Source organism: Garra rufa, chromosome 8 (assembly GCF_049309525.1).
Source record: "Garra rufa chromosome 8, GarRuf1.0, whole genome shotgun sequence".
Lineage (NCBI taxonomy): Eukaryota > Metazoa > Chordata > Actinopteri > Cypriniformes > Cyprinidae > Garra > Garra rufa.
This window is the reverse complement of record NC_133368.1, coordinates 30497495-30520266: the sequence shown is the minus strand read 5'-3', so window position 1 is coordinate 30520266 and position 22772 is coordinate 30497495. Positions and strand designations below refer to the sequence as shown.

Here is a 22772-nt window from a genome sequence, read left to right as displayed (position 1 = left end):
AAACAAACTTTCCATTGATGTATGGTTTGTTAGGACAACAGAGATGCAACTTTTTGAAATCTGGAATCTGAGGCTGAATAAAAAAATCTGAATATTGAGAAAATTAAAGTTGTCCAGATGAAGTTCTTAGCAATGCATATTACTAATCAAAAATTAAGTTTTGATATATTTACAGTAAGAAATTTACAAAATATTTTCATGGAACACGATCTTTACTTAATATCCTAATGATTTTTGGCATAAAAGAAAAATGTATAATTTTTGCCCCATAAAATGTATTTTTGGCTATTGCTACAAATATACTTGTGCTACTTAAGGCTGGTTTTGTGGTCCAGGGTCACATATATGGATGTTGCATGTAGAAAGCAGATAGTAATTTGCTAAAATACATTTTATAAAAAAAAACAAAAACAAAAAACAAATGTGTTTTTACTACTTATTAGCTTCTTATTTTCACTCCCTCATCTCATCGGAACCATTTTGGCAGACAGCACAGTTCTGGGACGCAGTTGAAGTTGTATTTGAATTAGTCATGTGTGTGACTAATTTGAACTCCCTGCCAAACTAAGCTTCTAGTTCACTAGCATATTCATGAGGAAATTGATTCTAAATGTCAAGTGGTCTGTAATGAAAATCCGACTTCAAAGGTTGTCTAGATGTAAAACAAATGCTCTTCATACGTACTGGAAATATTTTCCACCTTTCGGGATTCAAACATGGTTCTCTAAATATAAGAACGTCTTGCAGTTAGGTGAACCAGAGGACTTAAAGTACTCAAAATAATGCTTGACTAATGTTGCATTAGAATCCTCTTCAGTCTTTTAAAAACTTTTGAGGGAAGGGGGAGGAAACAGCTGTGAGCCATGTTCTTCAGGCACTTGATTTACTCTCCATCTCCAATGGCTGAGTCGCAAGGCAGCTCTTGTTCGTGTAGCCCAGCCCAATGGAGTGGCCAATAGCCTTTCCAAACCCCTGTAACATCGCTTGCAAGAAGCAGTTTTCCACACTGTTACAATAGGCAGCCAAATATTGTGTCATAAGAGAATGTAGCCCAGAGGAAGGTAAAAGCTGCAAGGGCAGACACTGCAATGAGTTATAGTGCTTTCATTGCTTGCTTGTGCTCATGTTTGGCTGCCTTGGGTCCACTGGCATGGAAGAAATCTGCTCAGTATAGTCAAACAAGCCAGAAGTCTGCTGCTTTGGGATTGTGTGTCTGTACAGCAAGTGTGGTTGTCTTCTGTGTGGTCTGTGATGTTGTTCAACAGTGTCAACAAGTTGTCACAAATATATACACTTCTCTTCAAAAGAATTTGGGGTCAGCATTTTTTTAATGAAAAAAATTTATTTTTATTTACCAATGATGCACTCAATTGATCAAAAGTGACACTAATAACATTTACACTGCTGTAAAAAATAAGGTGTCATTTGTTAACATTAATGTATTAACTAACACAAACAAACATTGAGCAATACTAAGCTTCTATAGTTAATAAAAAAATATATAGTTGTTCATGTTAGTTCACAGTGCATTAACTACTGTTAACAAACATCTTGTGATTTTAATAATGCATTAGTAAATGCTGAAATTAACATTAAATAATATTTAAAAAATGCTGTTGAAGTATTGTTCATTCTTAGTTCATGTTAACTACTGTTAACTAATGAACCTTATTGTAAAGTTTTACCAAAAAATGTATTTCAAATAAATGTTGTTGAAGCTTTCTGGTCATCAAAGAATGAAGCAATCTAGAAACAACAATATTAAGCAGCACAACTGTTTTTATAACATTTAATAAATATTTCTTCAGCACCAAATCACTATATTAGAATGATTTGTGAAGGATCATGTGATACTGAAGACTGGAGTAATGACTGCTGAAAATATAGCTGCCAACACAGAAATAAATTACATTTTAAAACATTAAATCAAAATCAGTTATTTTAATTTGTAATATTATTTTACCATATTACTGTTTTTAAATGCAGCTTTGGTGAGCATTACAGACTTAAAGGGATAGTTCACCCACAATTTGATGTTTATCTGCTTACCCCTAGAGCAGGGATCATCAAATCTGGACCTCGAGATCCATTTTCCTGCAGAGTTTAGCTCTTACCCTAATCAAACACACCTGAGCATGCTAATCAAGGTCTTCAGGATCATTAGAAAATAACAGGTAGGTGAGTGTGATCAGGGTTGGAGCTAAACTCTGCAGCGCATTGGACCTCCAGGGTAAGATTTGGGGAACCCTGCCCTAGAGCAGTGATTCTCAACTCCAGTCCTCGAGGCCCACTGCTCTGAACATTTTGTATGTCACACCTGATTGTCACACCTTCTGTGTTCTACTGAAGAAACAAAGTCACCTACATCTTGGATGCCCTGGGGGTAAGCAGATAAACATCAAATTTTCACTTTTTTGGGTGAACTATCCCTTTAAAACTTTTGATTAAGAGACCCCAACCTTTGAAAAGTAGTATACACAAAAAAGTAAAGCATGCAAACTGCTTTTAAAATCTGAATTAAATATAGTAATATGCAATATGATAAGCACTACTGGTCACACCTGATTGAGATAATCAGCTCGTTAGGAGAAAGATCCATGAACTGAACTGAGTGTGTCAGATTCAGAAACATACAAAATGTGCAGCGCAGTGGGCCCCGAGGACTGGAGTTGAGAATCACTGCCCTAGAGCATCCAAGATGTAGGTGACTTTGTTTCTTCAGTAGAACACAAACAAAGATTCTTAACATTTGAAGTCTGTCATATAATGGCAGTAAATGGGCACCAAACCTTTGAAAGTAAAACAAAAAAAAATATGCACAGACAAATCCAAATTAAACCTTGCGGCTTGTGACGATACATTGATGTCCTAAGACACGGAACGATCAGTTATTGCGAGAAACTGAACAGTATTTATATCATTATTTACCACTGATATACAGCAATGTCCAACTGTCCTGAGCGTATGCTCAGCATCCGGCGCATTACCTGTGTACACGCTCTGACGTAGTATACTCAAAAGCCAGAAGAGGAAAAATGATCGCTGCCGACCCTCCACACTTCTTCTAAGTTTATGGGTTTGTTGATATCCAGCCGAAGAGCAAGCAACCATAACGTCAATCGATCAGGCTCAGAAGTTGGGAGTTGGTGAACAGTCAATAGTCCCGGATGAATTTGCGCAAGCGAGCGTAGTCTTTTAGCTTTAAATCGGTTTGAACAAACATAATAACTGCAAGTAATTACCATTTTGAAAAGCCGCTATACCCACAATCTCTGTGCTCCGTGTAAACAATGAGTGTCGTATACTACGCTCTGGACAGTTGGACATTGCTGTATATCAGAGCTAAAAAATGATATAAATACTGTTCAGTTTCTCGAAGAAAACAATCGTTTCGTGTCTTAGGACATCAATGTATCGTCACGAGCCGCAAGGTTTAATTTGGATTTGTCTGTGGATGTTTTTTTTACTTTCAAAGGTTTGGTGCCCATTCACTGCCATTATATGACTAACAAAGTTAAATCTTCGTTTGTGTTCTACTGAAGAAACAAAGTCACCTACATCTTGGATGCCCTGGGGGTAAGCAGATAAACATCAAATTTTCACTTTTTTGGGTGAACTATCCCTTTAAAACTTTTGATTAAGAGACCCCAACCTTTGAAAAGTAGTATACACAAAAAAGTAAAGCATGCAAACTGCTTTTAAAATCTGAATTAAATATAGTAATATGCAATATGATAAGCACTACTGGCAACAGATGTGAAATGCTTACAATCCTAATACGTGCAAACAGGGGCAGTGCTGGACGACCAAAGTTAGTGTTTTCAAATGTTTAACTATTATTTCTATTGAAATGTAAAATGGTGAAAACTGAAATGTATTTAATATCTATTCAAAACTGCAGTTTGAGCTTACGTTGCTTAGCAGGAGTTGCATGCTTTACTGACTGTGATGAAAGGCATTGAAAATGGTGACAAATGCTGAACTCTTTATTGCACCACCCACTCAAATACAATGACTGATTTATTCAAAGGAATGTCTCGTCTGGAGAATAGCCAGATACTGACTTGTACTGGCTTGTTTTTTGTGTTCACTTTCCCCAAGTAAATAGATTGAACATAGAAACACTGAATGTGATATTGGTGTTTTGTTCTTTGAGAGAAAATTCAAGGCTCCGGCACAGGAGTTCAAAGTTATGATAGATGCTAAAAATCAGCTTTTTTGTTTTATAATAGAATACACAAATGTTTGCTTGTGTACTCCAGAGACTAAACTAATTTTATGCAATCATATTTGCAATTAAAGTTTTCCACTAAATTTACACAGCTTAATGAAAAATGAAAAGCATGCATAGATAACAGAAAAATATTGCATTATCCTGACAGTTGATGTATTCGTCCAAGATCCTGTTTTATGAAAAATGAGTTGATTCTATTGCAGAGACACATTTTTCCGAACAAGAACCATGAATTAAAAAAAAAACTAAAGGCTTTTTCCCCCTTCTTCATGCTTTTGAAATGTGGAATAAACTGAGATCTTGTCTGGTAGAGCAATTTCTTTTAGAAGCTGATTATTATCTCTATTGACACCCACACCCACATCCATACAGATATAGATATGTAGATATAGATGCACTGTTTTTCAGATTATACCTTAAAGAAGTTCACTGCTAGAATAAAAATGTCCTGATAATTTACTCACCCCCATGTCATCCAAGATGTTTATGTCTTTCTATCTTCAGTCGCAAAGAAATTAAGGTTTTTGAGGAAATGTTCCAGGATTTTTTTTTTTTCATATAGTGGCCATTGGTTTGAAGGTCCAAATTGCAGTTTCAGTGCAGCTTCAAAGGGCTCTACATGATCCCAGACGAAGAATAAGGTTCTTTTCTAGCAAAAACAAAAAAACGATGTACTTTTTAACCACTAATGTCTTGCACCAGCCCTACCTCACGCACTACATAATGATATTGGAAAGGTCACATGTTATGTAGGCCCAGTAGACCAATCCAGTGTTTACAAAGTGAACGTGCAAAGAAAGTCAAATGCCCTTTACAAAAAAGGTGAAACAATGATGTTGGTCTATTTTGAAGTTGGTGGAAAAAAAGTAAGATGGAGTTTTTTGCCCTATCCAACCTTTGTGAACACAGTACACAGACAAAGAACTAACCACGTGTGACCCTTCCAACGTGTTTCCTTAATGTGTCAAGATGTGCATCGCAGAGCTAGTGCAAGATGAGTATTTGTGATTAAAATGTATATGCATTTAAAGAAAATGACAGACCGTTTCACTAGATAAGACCCTTATTCCTCGACTGGGATGTAGAGCCCTTTGAAGTTGCACTGAAACTACAATTTGGACCTTCAAACCACTGGCTACCATTGAAGTCCACTATATGGAGAAAAATCCTGGAATGTTAATTTCTTTGTGACTGAAGAAAGAAAGACATTTTAGATGAGATGGAGGTGAGTAAAGTATCAGGATTTTTTTATTCTGAATGTGCACACATAACTAAACTGCATAATCACTTTTGAGGCATATATGCCAATAACTGAACTTTTGAGAGAAATGTTTTTTATAGAGCGGATATTCTCATCTGAAAGCATTCTCTAATGTGAAATAACTGAGCTTTGTTTCTCAAAAGCAGAGTAAGCTGTAGAGACAATTTCCACAATGTGGCTTGTAATGCTCAGCTGCAAGTGATACTTTTTATTTTTACTTTTGTTCTAGTGACACTATTATTATTTAAAGCTTAAAGACACGCCTCTTGAAAAATCCACCTAACCTCACAGTGACCTCACATGAGTTGCTTTTTACAAATCCCCCACACATCTATATACAGTCTACTCATTGTCTTGACTTGTATTTCGGATCTGTAGCAGTACCTTATAAATCATGCTTCAGTGTACTTTTGTACTGTATATTAAACGTGTCAAAATTTAAATGCACATGAAATAAAAACCATAACCTTGCAGAGACATGCTGGTGGTGCTGTTTGATCAACTTTAATCAAGGTAGCTTTTGACCCACTGCAAAGGCTCACAGAGAATGGAAATAATTAGTACGGTTCAGATCTCCAAGGAAACAGCTGCCGAATACAGCTATAAACAAATTTTCCAGCCAGTGCGTATACTCCAGTATAAAATGAAGTTGTCTTCTTAGACAGCTGCACCACAAAACAAAAAAGAATATTTCCCAAAACCTCCATTTTCTTTGTATCTCTAACTCTCTCCTTTCAAACAATTCTCTTATGTTAGTATTTGTGCACACTCTGAAACATTTTGTCATACAAATAATTTGTTGTTTAGACTGAACAAACCCCTAACCTTAAATCACCTTCTGGTTTTATCGCTTACTTTGCTCTGTTTTCTGATTTGTACCAATCGTTTTAAGCAGAGGGAATGTACTATTGCCAGAGGATCTCTGCAACTGAGATGTAAGTTGAACAAAGACTTCTTCCTGCTTGAAACCTCCCACATACTATGTTCTGCTAGCCGGCACTAACTATTTCTGCACATGGTGGAGATCCCCAGGCAAAGCTGTGATGATCCCTCCAATGTTAAACCTTGAGCCAAGTTTTCCTGCTAAAATCAGGTCTGCGTCCAATCAAAGCACAAATAAGCAACGGAAACACAAAGCACGCAGACTGTCCATTCAAGGTACAAATGTTTACCAAACATGCTTTTATAGACAAAAAAAAAAGATTAATTGTAGATTTGTACGATTTAAGTACAGAATTTTTTGAATAGGCCATGATTTTGGTCTCATTAATAATTGCTGATTAACTGATTACTAAATAGCTGACAACTTTGACCCTATGATCTTCAGTCTTGCCAGGTCTCCCGGGACAGTTTGTTTCCAGAAACATGTTGCCACCACATGTAGTTGAGGAAGTTCCTGTTATATATGGTTGTCTGTATTTTCCATGCATGAACACTCTGCATGGCATGTGAGAAAGTTTCCACATACAGAGAGTGGTCTTTAATGTCGGAAGTGTTCTTCAGTTTCTTGTCAAGAATCAATTCAGTTTCTTCATTTGAACCAGAGGTTTTATTTCTAGCATTGGAAAATACAGCAACTTCATATATAGACAGACACTAACTTTAACCTCTAACCTCGTGTTAGATGCATCTTTGGTGATCCAGTTCAAAGTTTTAAATGCTTGTAAATAACAATTACAAAAGTAAATTTGAAGTCAAAAGTTTACATACACCTTGCAGAATCTACAAAATGTTAATTATTTTACCAAAATACAAGAGATCATATAAAATGCATGTTTTTTTTAGTACTGACCTGAATAAGATATTTTACATATTTTACATTGTTTGTCCTGAACAGTTAAAATGCTTGCTGTTCTTCTGTGGTTTTTCAGCATTTTTGTGTATTTGAACCCTTTCCAACAATGACTGTATGATTTTGAGATCTATCTTTTTATACTGAGGACAACTGAGGGACTCATATGCAACTATTATAGAAGTTTCAAATGCTCACTAATGCTCCAGAAAGAAACACAATGCATTAAAAGGCAGGGGATGAAAACTTTTTGAATTTGAAGATCAGGGTAAATGTAACTTATTTTGTCTTGTGGGAAACATGTAAGTAAATTCTGTAGCTTCTGAAGGGCAGTACTAAAAAAAAAAAAGATATTTAGGCAAAATAAGAAAAAAATACACGTTCATTCTGTTGAAAAGTTTACACACCTGGCTGTCAATGCTTTGTGTTTCCTCTTGAAGCATCAGTGAACGTTTGAACCTTCTGTAATAGTTGCATATAAGCCCCTCAGTTGTCCTCGGTGTAAAATGATGGACCTCAAAAAAACAGCTGTGGATCATTGAGGTAACAACACAGTATTAAAAATCAAGTGTTTATAAACTTTTAAACAGGGTCACTTTTATAAATTCAACTATTATTTTCTCTTGTGGATTATTTGTGAACATCTTTTTTTAAAATTATACATTTAAATACTGAGTAATATTAACTACATATACTTACTATATGGTTAGATTTAGGGTTTGACTTGGGGTTACTTGCATGTAATTATGCATACTTTATTGTTATTATAACAAATTAACAATACAATATTATAAGTACATGTAACATGTAACAAGGACACCGTAAAATAAAGTTTTCCCAATAAACAAAATTATACACCATAAAGCGCCTTTTTTAAGAATTAAGACTATATATATCTTGAAAATAAGAAAAACATGAATTAATGTAATTTTCTTTCAAGGAACAGTAACCAATTAATAAAACATTTAACATGAAAAGTCTTTTTTTAATAAGTCACCCAAAAAAATTAACTTTTTTGGCTAATATATAAGGGTAAGTTCAGCATACTTTAAATTACTTTTACGCCTTAATTCTTTTTTTTTTTTCTATTATAAACATTCAGCTTTTCACTTCACAAGACATTTATTGATTGACTGGAATCGTGTGGATTACTTATTGGTTATTGTGATGTTTTTATCAGGTGTTTTCGACTCTCATCGGCACCCATTCACTGCAGAGAATTTATTGATGAGGAAGTGATGTAATGCTAATTTTATCCAAATCTGTTCTGATGAAATAACAAACTCCTCTATGTCTTGGATAGCCTGAGGGTAAGTACATTTTTAGCAAATGTTTATTTTTTGGGTGAACTCATTTAAGGTCTATCAGATGAATCTTTAATCTTCTAAATAATGTTTTCAAACTCAGAAATATGAAACACACAGGCCTACAGATAGAACAAACTAAGATAATATCTTTATTTAAGCCTGTCCTAACCCAAAACTGTATCAGTCTTGACCATCAATTCCCTTAATTTGCTTTTGCCCTGCAGCCATGTTTTAGTGATGACTACCTCCAAAACAAATTACCACTGTGCTAAAACATGTGGGCCTTAAGTAGTTCTCTAGCAAAAGTTGTCTACAATGTTAAAGATAAGCTAAAGTTGCTAATAAATCTGATTTGGATTAAGTCAATGATTTTTAAAAATTGACTTAGGCTTGTGTTAAAAGTGAGAAAGCTTTAGAATAAATTCAATAAAACATAAAGTACCCATACTTTTTTGTTGTAGACCTATGCAGTGCTATAAGAAAGGAAAAATGGGGGGAGGACGCTTTTGAGGTTTGTGCTTCTAACTCAGGAACCACAAATGAAATTGGTTTTTCTTGGTTAGGGGAAATGATTTGCACCTACTGGAAAATGTTAGCAAATGCAAGACGGCTGGATATATATGACTCACTGCTGGGATATCTTGGGGGGAGGATGGTGGTCGTCTACTTGAATGTGGGGCTGAGACATTTGTTTACTTTCCAGACAGTTTGGCTAGGAGGCTCCAGAAGGGGACCGCCATGGAGAGCATGATTTTCCAGAGCTTCGTAAAACAGGGGAGGGCTAAGGGTCAGGGGTGACGCTTCAAAATGGTTTTAGTATAGAAATGATCTCTGGGGGGATGGAATACTAAAACGAATAATATTCTGATTCACATTTTTCTCTTTTTTTTTTTTAGTTTTGATCTCAGTCAAGAATAGAGTCCACACAGAAGGGTTTTTAGAATGTTTTTATGCATGCTTTTCAAAGTAGACAAAATAGTGTGTCACACACTCAAATGCTCACAAGAGTTATGACTAACAGGTCAGTCTCGGAGCATAAACCACATTTTCTGAACCTGAGTTTGCCGGTTTGCTCATGTGCAAAGGTTTGTAGCATTTCCATGTGGACCAACCAAAAAGGTCACCAAATCCAATGCTTTATTTAAATGCTGTCTGTTGTCTTGAGGATATGTAACTATTTTACTGTATTTACTAATAAAATAGTATGTAATCATTTAATAAAGGATGTCTGCAGGTCCTTACAAAATCTTAAAATGTCTTAAATTCAGATTCGATGGATCTTAAATCTTTTTGGTCACATAACTGCTAAAATATATTCAGACCCAGTAACTGTTTACAATCACTGGACAGACTGAAGATTTTTTTTCTGTATATAATGTATAATGTTCTCAATAATAATAATAATATTAAATATAGGTCAAGCTACAGCTTGCAATGATTTTGATTTTTGTATTTACTTGCCCGACTGGACAAACAGCACAATGAAAACTTATATGACAAAAAAAAAAAAAAAAAAAAAAAACAACCAGCAAAGCATTGAAACGCAAGTATATATATATATATATATTTAACGTAAACAGTGATTGATAATGGATAGTAGTGTATTTCTGGTGTCAAGGTCGCACTGTCTCTTTGTGAGAGACTTCAAAACAAATGAGCGTAACAGCACACATTAAAAAAACTCTGAAAAAGGTAAAAAAAAAAAAAAGAGGTACAAATTCAAAATGTGTAGTTTATTTATAACATATAGGCCAGGGCCCGTATTCACAAAACATTTTATCTTACCACTAAGAGTACTCCTAAAACCTAATAACAAAGCTGCCGAGACAAACTTTTACTAAGAAATGGAGAGAAGTCTTAAGCTAAGAGTAAAGGCGGGGTTGACCTCGTTGCTATTGATGATGTCAGCATGCCTACTAACTATGCACACAGTGATTGGCTGATAGGGGAGGAGTCTCTGGCAGAAATTTGTTCATAGAAATATTGTAGAGCACGATATAATGCTGCCATATTCAAATAAACATTTAAAAAATGTTGCAACATTCAATTAAAGATTTTAAAATGCAGGCTAAGTGTCACTAATTAAACAAGTATATGTTCAGCTGATTGTCAGTCTTTTACATGTGTGCTTCTCATAAACAATTAGCTGATATGCATATAAACTGCCTTTTTATTATCAGAATGGAAAAATCCTGGCTGATACTAAGACATGCAAACTTAAAAGAAAAACAAACTGGACGCAAAAGCAGCTGTTACTTCTTGCCCAACTTGTTAATGAAAAAAAAATATAAAAATATAATCAAAGGAAAATTTGAAGTTAGGATAACCTCCAAAACCAAAAAAGTTGAGAGGGAAAACTTATGTGTGCAAATAAATGAGTGTTTCTAAAAAGTTTAAGTTCTGAGGCAGATTGCCAGCAACAGGCATTTTAGGATAGTTGTGATTTGGTCTTAGTGACTTAGGAGTCCTTCTCACTACTCCTAACGTTTCACAGATTTAGGAGCTAGTTTTAGTGCTGAAACGCTTTGTGAAATACTCTTAGAGCAAAAATTTAGGAGTCCTAAATTTAGGACTGACACGCCCATTATTTTTAAGATTTTCTCCTAAATCGGCAAGTTATGAGCTACTTTTAGCCTTAAGATGTTTTGTGAATACGGGCCCTGGTTTTATAGACAGGGCTTAGCCTAAACCAGGATTAGGCCATAGTTCAATTAAGACATTTAAGTAATTTTTATAAACGTGCCTTAGAAAAAAACATTACTGGTGTGCATCTTGAGACAAAACAAAGGCTTATATGTTTTAAAATCAGTCAGACTTGCATTTTAGTCTAGGACTAGGCTTAAGCCATGTCTGTAAAATCAAGGGTAGCACATTCTCCAAGCAACACGTGGCGGTGTCTTATTGATGAATGATTCAGCGTTTTGAGCGAATCAGTTGAATGAACAACTCAATGACTCAGTCATTAAGTGACTAATGCTCCGTTCCAGGCAGGTTTTTGAGCCCGTAAATCACGACTTACCATGACCATGACTCACGCCTGAGTGCATTTATTATTATTACAGTGTATTAATTTGATTGCAATTTTATATTGCCCTAAAGTAAAATTTTCACCGTGTACCACTTGCATAAACACAGCATCCTTAGGGGCTGCCATTGTTTTTTCGTGGGCTATGTGACATCAGAGCACAGAACTGGGAGTACATCGATCTAGTACGAGTTCACTGGGAAGTCATAGGTTTGACTGCTGTTCCAGTGCATTTTCACGAGTAGAAGGTTGGAAAAACACGGGTAACGAATGCGGCATTACTGCCACCTACTGGTAATTTAGAATGTTTAAAAGTGTGTGTTTTCCCCTTAACATTTATTATTTGAATATTCATAAATGTATTTAAAACATGCAGTTCAAAACATTATTTATTGTTGTTGTAATTTTGCAGTGTAAATTATTAAATCCGACTGTATAGAATTTATTAAAATTGTAATAATTTGACATAAAAGGTGATGCGTACATTTAAAAAAGTAAAAAGAAATAGGCCTTTATAAAGGTAAATAAAAATATGCAGATTTAAGTATGTAAAAGCTGATAGAACACTGAAAATATTGCTTCCGAATAAATACTTTGATAAAATAACTTTATGATGAAACTATGATTATTCTTGTACTTATTGTCTTTATTTTTGATTTAGTTTTTCCTGGGTTCAAATTTTTGTAAAACTAGATGATGGAGAAAAAAAAAGGAACTGGACTTGACTGGTGAGATTCATATTTCAGGGTCACGTTGCTACAGACAAATGATTTAAAAAAAAATAATAATAATAATCTTTTTATAAAACACTTAGTCATGCTGATGATGTCATGTTAAAAGATTGTACCAGTGTCCACCTCCAAAAGTAATCACGCCCCTTACCCTCCCCCCGTCACCCTCCATTACAGGAATGTGTGGTTAGTGTAGATGGTCTCTTGCCTGTCCCATTGTGGGGGTGTGATTGATAACTTCAGTGCTGCAGAAAGTTAAAAAGCATGAAAACCTATGACAGCCTTATGTAAACATTCCTGGGTGAACAGTGGTATTTTCAGTTTTATCTTAAGAAAACCTATATGAAAAAAATGTATCTTGACATCTTTAAATACTAGATTATTGTGCAAAATGTCAGTAATGTCAAGCTGAAGTCATGCTGTGTTATTCCGACAGCTGATATTTTGATTGCAGCTCTTGAAATTGATGATTACTTGCTTAAACACTGCATGTCTCTGCAGAGAAAGTTGATTCATTCAAAAATGTGTCTATATTTTTCTTTATGTGGCTGATTGATGGCAAAACAAGGATAAAAGGTAGCCCCAAGCTAGTTTTCTTTCAAATAGCTGTTAGCTGAGTAATGACAGCCAAGCATAGCATTATTTTTTTGGCCCGTTGTTAGCATATGTGTGTTGCTACTTGCAGCTCTGCATGTTATGTTCCCTCTATTCAGGCAAAAGGGCTTGGAACAGCTGAATGTCTTGTTCATTGCATATTTGCATTTCTTCTTTTTGCTTTACATACTCCTTCAATTACTTAGAAAGAAAAACTGTTACTTGGCATATCAATAAATTATATGTTTCACTCTTTGTGTTTATGGATCTAAGCCGCCATTTCTAATCCTGGGATCAAGTATTACTTTCCGTCTCCTCCTCCTCCTCCAATAAAAAGCACCATTGGTTAGTGAAACCATTGCAAAATTGAGAAGAGACACATGTTTCTAGTTTCTCTCTAAACTGCCTGTGTTTGGCACAAGTTCATTTTCTTCACAAAAGTAACAAAATCTATTCAAAAACTGCCGTTATCATGTCAAGTACTTGTTTGGTGTTCGCAAAATGTAATTGTTCGACATCCTCTTCTTTTTGAAGGATCTTAAAGCTTTTTATACAAATGTGGTTTGAGAAGCATAGTGAGAAATGCAGATGTAAAGCAGTGACTCTGTCTGGGGGGTTGCTGTAAAGGGAGCTGGGGCTTTAGTGTGTGAAAGGGAAATGCTGAAGCCATGATGAATACGATATGTATGACCTCAGTGCTCAGATCTGTTCTCCACATTGGCTACGTGTTGCTTGTCTAATTGAACTGTTTTCTGGAAGAAGTAAGGGCTTGCTGTTGGCTTAAACCATATGTATTTTAGAAACATTGTGGGATTAGTTTATCTAAAAAAAGAACACTAACAACAGTTTGTCATAGAATTCTCTTGTTGTTCCAAACCTTGTTTAACTTACAGTACATTCTTCTGTGAAGATTTCACAGAATGTGTTGTACACTACCCGTCAAATATATTTTTGAACAGTAAGGTTTTTCTGCATTTATTTGATCCAAAGTCCAGCAAAAACAGTACAATTTTGAAATATTTTTACTATTTAAAATAACTGTTTTCTATTCAAATATATTTTTAAATGTAATGTATTTCTGTGATTTCAAAGCATCATTAATCCAGTCACATGCAGTGTTGCCAGATTGGGCGGGTTTCCGCCCAATTGGGCTTCTTTTGATCGGCTTGGACCGGAGAATAACGCATTGGGCGGGTAGACAAAATTTGGGCTGCTTTAAAAAATTAAAAGACGCCCAATCAGCTGTTTTTTTTCTTCACTTTTATCATAAGTCATGTTATTTTATTACGTTCGAGCTCAAAGTATCACAGTAATATAATGTGTAGTGCAGTCATCAACTCATTTTCGCTTAACGTAACCCTTACTGGTTTAGTTTAACAGAGACCTGTCAATCAATTTACGTCTTTTACGTAAGTGAGACGTGATGACTTGTGAGTGACGGGGTTTTACATTACATTAGTTTCTCATCACTTTATTGTGCACTTTTTGCACAGAAATTAGCATATTTTTTACTGTGGACATTGAAAATGAAGCATGCGTTTTTCCAAGGGTTAAAGTCATCGGTCAATTTCCACTTTGAAAAGATTTCTGAACATTTTACACATATTTTCGGACTGTTTTGATCCATATTCCTGTGAAATTGATTTATCTTTATTTTATTTTGTCATGATTCTTTTTTAAAGAGATAAAAATGGTCCTTATCAACCTTGACATGGCAAAAAAAATTCTCATTATTTTGGCAGTTAAAATTTGGGCTGGTTTTTGTTGAAGTGGGCGGGTTTTGGTGAGCTTTTGGGCTGGAAATCGTCAACCTGATCTGGCAACACTGGTCACATGATCCTTCAGAAATTATTCTAATATTCTAATGTTCAGAAGAACACCATTTAGCTGAAATAGAAATCTTTTGTAACATTATAAATGTGTTTATCATCACTTTTGACCAATTGAAGCATCCTTGCTAAATAAAAGTATTAATTTCTAGAATTTCTTTCCAAAAAACAAAACAAAACAAAATTATACTGACTCCAAGCTTTTGAATGGTATACTGTTCTGCATACATGTTACAAAAGCTTTTTATTTCAGATAAATGCTAAGCTTTGGATCTTTCTCTTCATTAAAAAATCCTGAAAAAATATACTCCGCTGTTTTGATAATAATAATAAATGTTTTTTGAAGAGCAAACCAGCATATTAGTAAATTTCTGAAGGATCATGTGACAATTAAGATTGGAGCTATGATGCTGAAAATTTAGCTTAGTTTGGTCACAGGAATAAATTACATTTTAAAATATATTCAAACAGAAAGCAGTTATATTAAATAGTAAAAATATTTGACAATATTACTGCTTTTGATGTATTTTGGTTTAGATAAATGCAGACTTGGTAAATTTACATTAAACATTAACATTAAAAATCTTTTTGACTGGTAGTGTATGTGATTTAAATTTTAAATTTGTTTAATTTTTAAATGCAAGCTTGCATCAAAATCCATACTGGATTTCTTTGCAGGGCTTAATATTGATGATACATTTCAAATCATATATATTTTCACTCTATAAGCATTACAAGGATAGTGAAAGAGGAGACATTTGTATCATTGCAGAACAAAATGTTGTATTTATTCAGATCGCCTTACATCTCTCTAGGCCATCCTCCCATGTAAACACGTCTGGTTAGATGTTTATTCAGGGGTTCTTTCTGTTGCCATCCTCATAAAGTACAGACCTGTCAGGTCTGAATGTGCCGACTTGACATACGGCTTACGTGTGTAAAAATAAAACACTTGTAAACTATCAAACACCTATATGCTGCTGTTGTTTAAGGAAACAACAGGATACAGACAAATCTTGAACCCATGCTGTAACATTGTTGTGGGACAGTGTTGGTGATCCAAACTGAATGTGCCAGAAAAGGAGAGAAATGCTTTAAGACTAGAATAAACTCAGCAAACATAGAGGACAGATGGAAATTGTAAAACCAGTTAATAGAAAAAGTTGGACATGGATTTATGGTGTACTATCCATTCTGAAAAGACTGAATGGATTGAACATGTTCTCTTCAGTGTTGTGGTATTGCCATTTGCTGTAGAGTGCTGCAGTATGTGAACTCTTGGGATTGGAATTTGGCTTGACTTTATGCAGATGTTGTTTGTGCTGTTGCTGGATTTCAGTTCTTCTGGCTATTCTGTATGCTTTGCCTTGTTATTCCTTGCTGCAACACTGCTCTGTCCCTTTTGTGTCAGCACTTTATTAGTGTCTTCTGCATTCACACTTCTGCACAAAAACATTATGTGTTGATCAATTGCTCTTTGAGTTTACCCTTCTTTTGTTGGTTGTTGCATGGACTGATAATTAAAAAAAAAATCGGACATGCCCAAAGGAAGTTTTTAGTACATAGATCCTTGTTGTTGCGGTGATCCCTATACCATAATTGTCTGTAATTTTGTGTAAATTATGCAGTGTTCTGGGGACTGGGAATGTAAGGGAGATGTGGTAGTTTTGTGTGCAATCTTTCTGTCCATTATTGAAGAAAAAAATGCCCTCATGTGTTTTTTTTTTCATAAATAGGAGGGCTGGGACAAGCATCAGATTTCATAAAGAGCTTCATTTTCTCTTAATGCTGAGACTGCTTTATCAAGCCCAAAATGCGGAGCACAATAAATGCATTTCAGTTTCATGACAATGGAGCTTTTGTTTGCATTCATTCAACTATAAATGTTTTATTGGCATTCTGTGGGATATTTAATATGTTGTTGAGGCACAAGTCAGGCACATTATTTTAAACATATACACAGTATTAAATATTTAGTTAATTCTGTTAACCTAAGCTAAGTCATGGGAACTGGACATGGGTGAAGTACAGTGTAACACAAATGATTGTTTTGGAGAGAACTGTACCTAGAAGTCTTTAAACAGCACTCCGTCTGGTAGACCTGTAATCACCAAGCCCTAAAGGCAAAACCGCTGGACATCCATCCCATCCTAAGCCTAGCCAGTACTTGCGTCACATAAGACATCTCTCTGTCAAAGCCCATTGTTAACAGTCGAACGCATAAAGTACTGGAGTACCATCAATGCCAGTGTTGAAATTGCTGTTTTAGGAAGGGATGAGTTTTTAGCTAAAATTCAATTCATGCTCCAGTGGTGATTTGTTTAAACGCTTTGGCAAAACCGCTATGACTTGTCTGAAATTGTACAATTCACATTGAAAGTAAAACAGTCATTTCAATGTCTTCTTCTAACCCCTCTCCCTCCACTGTCTGGATCTGCTCTGAATATTGGCACGGACATGGTTGACGTCACTTTTGGCATGCGGGGGAGTAGACGGAGTCAGAGTTTTACATGAAAACCAAGTTCTGAGTCTGTGCTCAAAATTGTCAGCTCTCTCCTCACAGGGCCTCATTTATTAATTTCTTTGACCTCTGATTGTTTGGGAAATGCATGTAGAATGGTTCAAATGCATGTTTACATGTTCTTAGCGTACACGGTTTGTCTTTAAATCATAAAACACTGTAATTCTCACAACCAAACAGATTCTTCCTTATCCATATCACCAAATCACCAATTTTAAAAAAGTATTTTTATGTATTTCTCTAAATCTCCATTACACTTAATCAAATCTAATTTATTGTAAAGTAGGTTCAAGGAAAGTGCGTTCAACTACTTTAAACAATTGTATTAGAGAGCCACCTGGTGTTCTCAATGGGTATAGCAAAATTTCAACGATTTCAATTTGCAATTTTAAGGTTGTGCCTTTTGTTTTTTTCCTTTTGGAATCATGTGAACCATGTGTCATAGAAACTTATTTATTATTTCACAGCGAGTGACCTATATATTTACTTAAAAACTCAAGGATTGCATTTATAGCTCTGTTTAAATCAATATCATATTAAATGCTGTCTCAACATTGTATAATGTTTAAAAACTTACTTGAAAAGCATTTTCTAAACAAAATGTATTTACCATGTGTTTGCCTATGTCTGAATTGTTTGGTTGTAAATAGTGGTTGACCTATATAGATTATACTGGTCTATAAATAACTGCAAATCTGCGCATAGTTTAACATTGTGTGCTGTGTACAAAAATATAAATTGTTTACGCTCTTAAAAATAGAGTGGATTTTTGCAGTGATACCATAAAAGACCCATTTTTGGTTCGCCAAAGAACTTATCTGTGAACAGTTCTTAAAATAACTTTTTTTTCTTAGTGTTAAATTTGAGAAGATGCAAACATTTTGAGAAAAGGTCTAAGTTTTTTTTTTTTTTTTTTTTTTTAAAAACATCATTTTATGCCCTAGTTACACTACCAGCCAAAAGTCAAAACAACTGGAAAGTGAAAATATAAATGACTTATTACACCCTGCAAAGAAATCCTATCTGGATTTTGATTCAAACTTGCATTTAAAAATAACATTTAAATCACGTACACTACTCATCAAACGTTTTTTAAAACATTTAAAAGATTTTGTCTGTTCTGCTCACCAAGCCTGCATTTATTTGACCCAAAGTACAGCAAAAACATTAACATTTTGAAATATTTTTACTATTTAAATGAACTGTTTTCTATTTGGATATGTATTTTAAAATGTAATTTATTTTTAACATCATTACTCTAGTCTTCAGTGTCACCTGATCCTTCAGAAATCCTTCTAATATCCTGATTTGCAGCTCAAAAACATTTATTAATATGATTATGTTGAAAACAGCTGAGTAGACTTTTTTCAGGTCTCTTTGATGAATAGAAAGTTCAGAAGAACTTTTGTAACATTATAAATCATCACTTTAGATCAATTGACTCCAAACTTTTGAGTGGTATAGTGTCTATTGTTACAAAAGCTTTTGATTTCAGATAAACACTTATCTTTGGATCTCAAAATAGAAATAGTAAAAATATTTCACAGTATTACTTTGCTGTATTTTGGATCAAATAAATGCAGGCTTTGTGAGCAGAAGATATGTATTTAAAAAAGCATTAAAAATCTTATAGTGTATGTTATAGTTAGATGAATTATGCAATCAGTACAACTTAGTATTTGATTGAACTTTATTCAAAATTTAGTGGCATTCATCAAAGCAAAATCCATGATCAACTCTACAATCCAAAGAGTATCTTGTAGAGAATGTCCAGTGCACCAGCTGTATAAAAATGTCTTTCTATTAGTGTTTATAGCTCATCATGGCCATAAACATTGTACTCCTTTAGTGATAAGGTTCCATCAGCATTGTGATCATTCTTTTGGAACACATCTGCCACAACATCATCAAAATAGGATTCATCTTTCTTTGAATTTAACTTCTTTGCTTCCATTTTCAAGAATTCTTTAATCTGTAAATCCAAAATGACAATATGTAAATTTACAAACACAAATAATACTGAATCAATACATTTGCATTAACTGATGTCTTTTACCTCTTCTTTTGTCAGGGCCTTGTCGTTGTCAGCGTCAATTTCTTTGAAGGCTTCTATGCTGCGTGGTCCTCTGCTTATGTGTAAAAGCTCCACTTCAAAGACCACTGTTGCATTCGGTGGTACAGGACCTATTTCATCACAGAAAGATGATTGTTAATGGTTTAAACCTTAAACCTTAACTTTTTATTATTATTATTTTCGCTTAGTCAAATATTTTGGTTTTAAGAATGCAAAGTGAATGTTTCCAGATAATATTATGTAGCACACAATTAATCAGTACAAAAATAGTATTCAAATTTCTTTAATTTGAAATGATTTTTTCTTTAAAAATTATTCATGAGGAATAAATAAGAATGTTAATTTTCTTCTTAACTTATCTAAAGTATTGTCCAAATCAATGAAATTAAAAACATCAACAACAAACATTACTCGAATTAAAAAAAAAAAAAAAAAAAACAGCGCCACCTGTGTGAGGGTATAGGATTAGTTTCTCTACGTATTTGAAGTGAACAGTGTTGCCAGATTGGGCGGGTTTCCGCCCAATTGGGCTTCTTTTGATCGGCTTGGACCGGAGAATAACGCATTGGGCGGGTAGACAAAATTTGGGCTGCTTTAAAAAAAATAAAAGCCGCCCAATCCGCTGCTTTTTTCTTCGCTCTTATCATTAGTCATTGTTATTTTAATACCTTCGAGCACAAAGTATCACAGTAATATAATGTGTAGTGCAGTCATCAACTCATTTTTGCTTAACGCAACCCTTACTGGTTTAGTTTAACAGAGACCTGTCAATCAATTTACGTCTTTAACGTTAGTGAGATGTGATGACTTGTGAGTTGTGAATATGCAGCTTATTCATTTATTCATTTTAAGTAATTGCGATGGCAAAGTGGCCTAAATATAAGTTACAAGATAAAAAGTCTAAGTGGATTACATGTGGTGAGAGATGAATAGAAGACTTCTAAATATAATTGTAACTGAAATAAGAAAACGTGGGTGTGTGCATGAACATAAATGCCAGCTACATTACATTTGTTTCTCATCACTTTATTGTGCACTTTTTGCACAGGAATTAGCATATTTTTACTGTGGACATTGAAAATGATGCATGTGTTTTTCCAAGGGTTAAAGTCATCGGTTAATTTCCACTTTGAAAAGAAGACATTTTATGCATATTTTCGGACTGTTTTGATTCATATTCCTGTGAAATTGATTTATCTTTATTTTATTTTGTCATTATTCTTTTTTTAAAGAGATAAAAATGGTCCTTATCAACCTTGACATGGCAATAAAATTCTCATTATTTTAGCAGTTAAAATTTGGGCTGGTTTTTGTTGAAGTGGGCGGGTTTTGGTGAGCTTTTGGGCTGGAAATCGTCAGCCCGATGGCAACACTGGAAGTGAAAAGACCTACCTTTTCCTTTCTCGCCGTATGCCAGAGACGAAGGAATTGTAACTTTTCTCTTCTCACCGGGACACATGCCGTCCAGCCCTAAATCGAGTCCCTTAATAACTTCTCCAACGCCTAACACAAACCAGTGTGGGTGACCCGTGTTTGTCGAACGACTAGAAAATAAATACGAACAGCGTTACTTGGCATTAGCTGGAAATAAAAGTTTTTATCTACAACAATAAATACTAAATGCACTGTTTACAACACTGTTAACCTACAGCGCATATTTAATGCAACAATTTATTCGTAAAAATGCGTTTACCTGCAGTAGAACTGAGATCCATCTTTAACTAGATATCCATCATAATGAGCATTCAGCATGTCTCCTCTCTTGGCTTTCTGGCTGCAGTTTTCTGGCAGAAATGTAACCTCAATTTTAACATCTTCATTTGATTCATTTGCCCGAATCAATACGATGAAGGGATTGAGGATTTGAAGAAACAAAATTAAAGAAAGGTAAAATCTAAACTGCGGAGACATCTTGCACATCTGTCGGCGTGGCGACGGGGGCCGGACAGCTGACGCGGCAGTGCCGCCCAGTACTCAAATTTCGCTCTTCACTTTTGGGCTACTTAAATGTAGGTTAAGGAGATTTTTTTTTTTTTTAAATTTAATGAAATGTGCTAGCCTAGTTTTCAGTGACAATGGCATAAATTATAAAGCAAGAGTTTTCATGTTATTAAATTTTAACAAAAAAATAAATAAATTTGTACTAATATATCAATTTAGAGGAGATGTCACAGTTACCTCACTTGCAGCTGCGCGCGCATAGTGTGGTTGCAGAAAAACACTGGTAACACGTGGAGGTAATATTTTGGTGCCTTTTGATGTCAAAGATGCAGGGGCGGATCTACCGGGGTGGCAATTGCCACCCTAGAAAAAGCCTTGCCACCCCAGCACTAGTGTCCTAGTGTTCTAAAAATAAAAGAGTTTCCTCGAAAGTGCTTGAAAAGTGCTTGAATTTTACTTTGGAAAAGGTGTAAGAACCCTGACAACTGCAGCGTCTACAACAATATGTCTGCAAGTGTACACATGTGCACCAAAGCTGTTTGTGAATGGTTTAATAAACTGCTGGTCATAACCTTGTTACACCAAAATTTGTTATTTAGTTTTCGGCCCATGCAAATTTGTTGGTTTGTTAAAAAAAGAAGAGATACTTGGACTTAAAGGGACTTTTGTTGCTTTACTTGCACTAACATTATTGAATTTGTTTTCATGTCTCATCCAAGATATTTGAATACTTTAAAAGGTCATTTTGTTGCTCTTGTTGCACTGAATACTGTGATTTATTTTATTCATTTTGAAGATATTTGTTGGTGATTTAAATGTGGTTTCTGTATATTTATTATGTGTTTTTGACTTAAGGAAACTTGATCCACTGAGACTTGTATGAGACTGTATCCATATGCAGTCTGCATCGTTTGTCATGCTTTGTAAATTAAACTTAGGCATAGATTTAAACTTGCTACAGGTTTGCATAGAACTCAGTAAAGAGAGGTTAAATATACAGTACCATCTCATTTAATTTATCTGACTTTCCAATCCAGATATCAGGTTCAAGTCAATTACACATCAAGCTTTATTTTATTTTTATAGGACAATGTAAAAATGTGCACCCTAGTGTATACACCGAATAAGAATAGCGTTCCTTGAATCCACAAAAAACATGCAAGGATGCTTGCTTCAGTGTTGCCACTCCTCATAATTTTAATGCCACCCCATGAATAATTTTCTAGATCCGCCCCTGCAAAGACGCCATTGGAAGCTAAACACAGACGTTTAAACAGACATACTAGGGATGAAAACTGCTATTACTCCTAAGACTCGAGTTGGTTTGGCTTGCAGTTTAGATTTCTTCTAGCTATTTGGGATTAGGAGGAACCAATAAATATAATAACCAGGTGTTATTTCGAAGCTCTTTTTGAAAAAAATGATGTGCACAAATGTGAACACTCGATTTGTATCCACAGAAA

General features: G+C 34.8%; 1 protein-coding gene across 1 annotated transcript; it reads right to left on the bottom strand.

Annotated features, from left to right (window-relative positions):
- Positions 1 to 18966: 18966 nt before the first annotated feature.
- Positions 18967 to 21307, bottom strand: fkbp7 (FKBP prolyl isomerase 7). Its single transcript, XM_073845377.1, has 4 exons — positions 21062 to 21307; positions 20761 to 20912; positions 19351 to 19478; positions 18967 to 19266 (listed from the first exon to the last, which is right to left on the bottom strand). Exons 1-4 carry the CDS (start codon positions 21286 to 21288, stop codon positions 19105 to 19107), a joined length of 669 nt encoding a protein of 222 aa, XP_073701478.1. The 5' UTR covers positions 21289 to 21307; the 3' UTR covers positions 18967 to 19104.
- Between the last annotated feature and the right edge of the window lie 1465 nt (positions 21308 to 22772).

Bases quoted from the DNA above. Each gene is read 5' to 3' on its own strand.
- fkbp7 (XM_073845377.1), bottom strand. From the start codon at position 21,288: ATGTGCAAGATGTCTCCGCAGTTTAGATTTTACCTTTCTTTAATTTTG. The intron at 20,913-21,061 runs GTAAACGCATTT...TTTATTTTCTAG, and splicing joins GGATCTCAGTTCTACTGCAG to TCGTTCGACAAACACGGGTC. The intron at 19,479-20,760 runs GTAGGTCTTTTC...GTGATGAAATAG, and splicing joins ATACGGCGAGAAAGGAAAAG to GTCCTGTACCACCGAATGCA.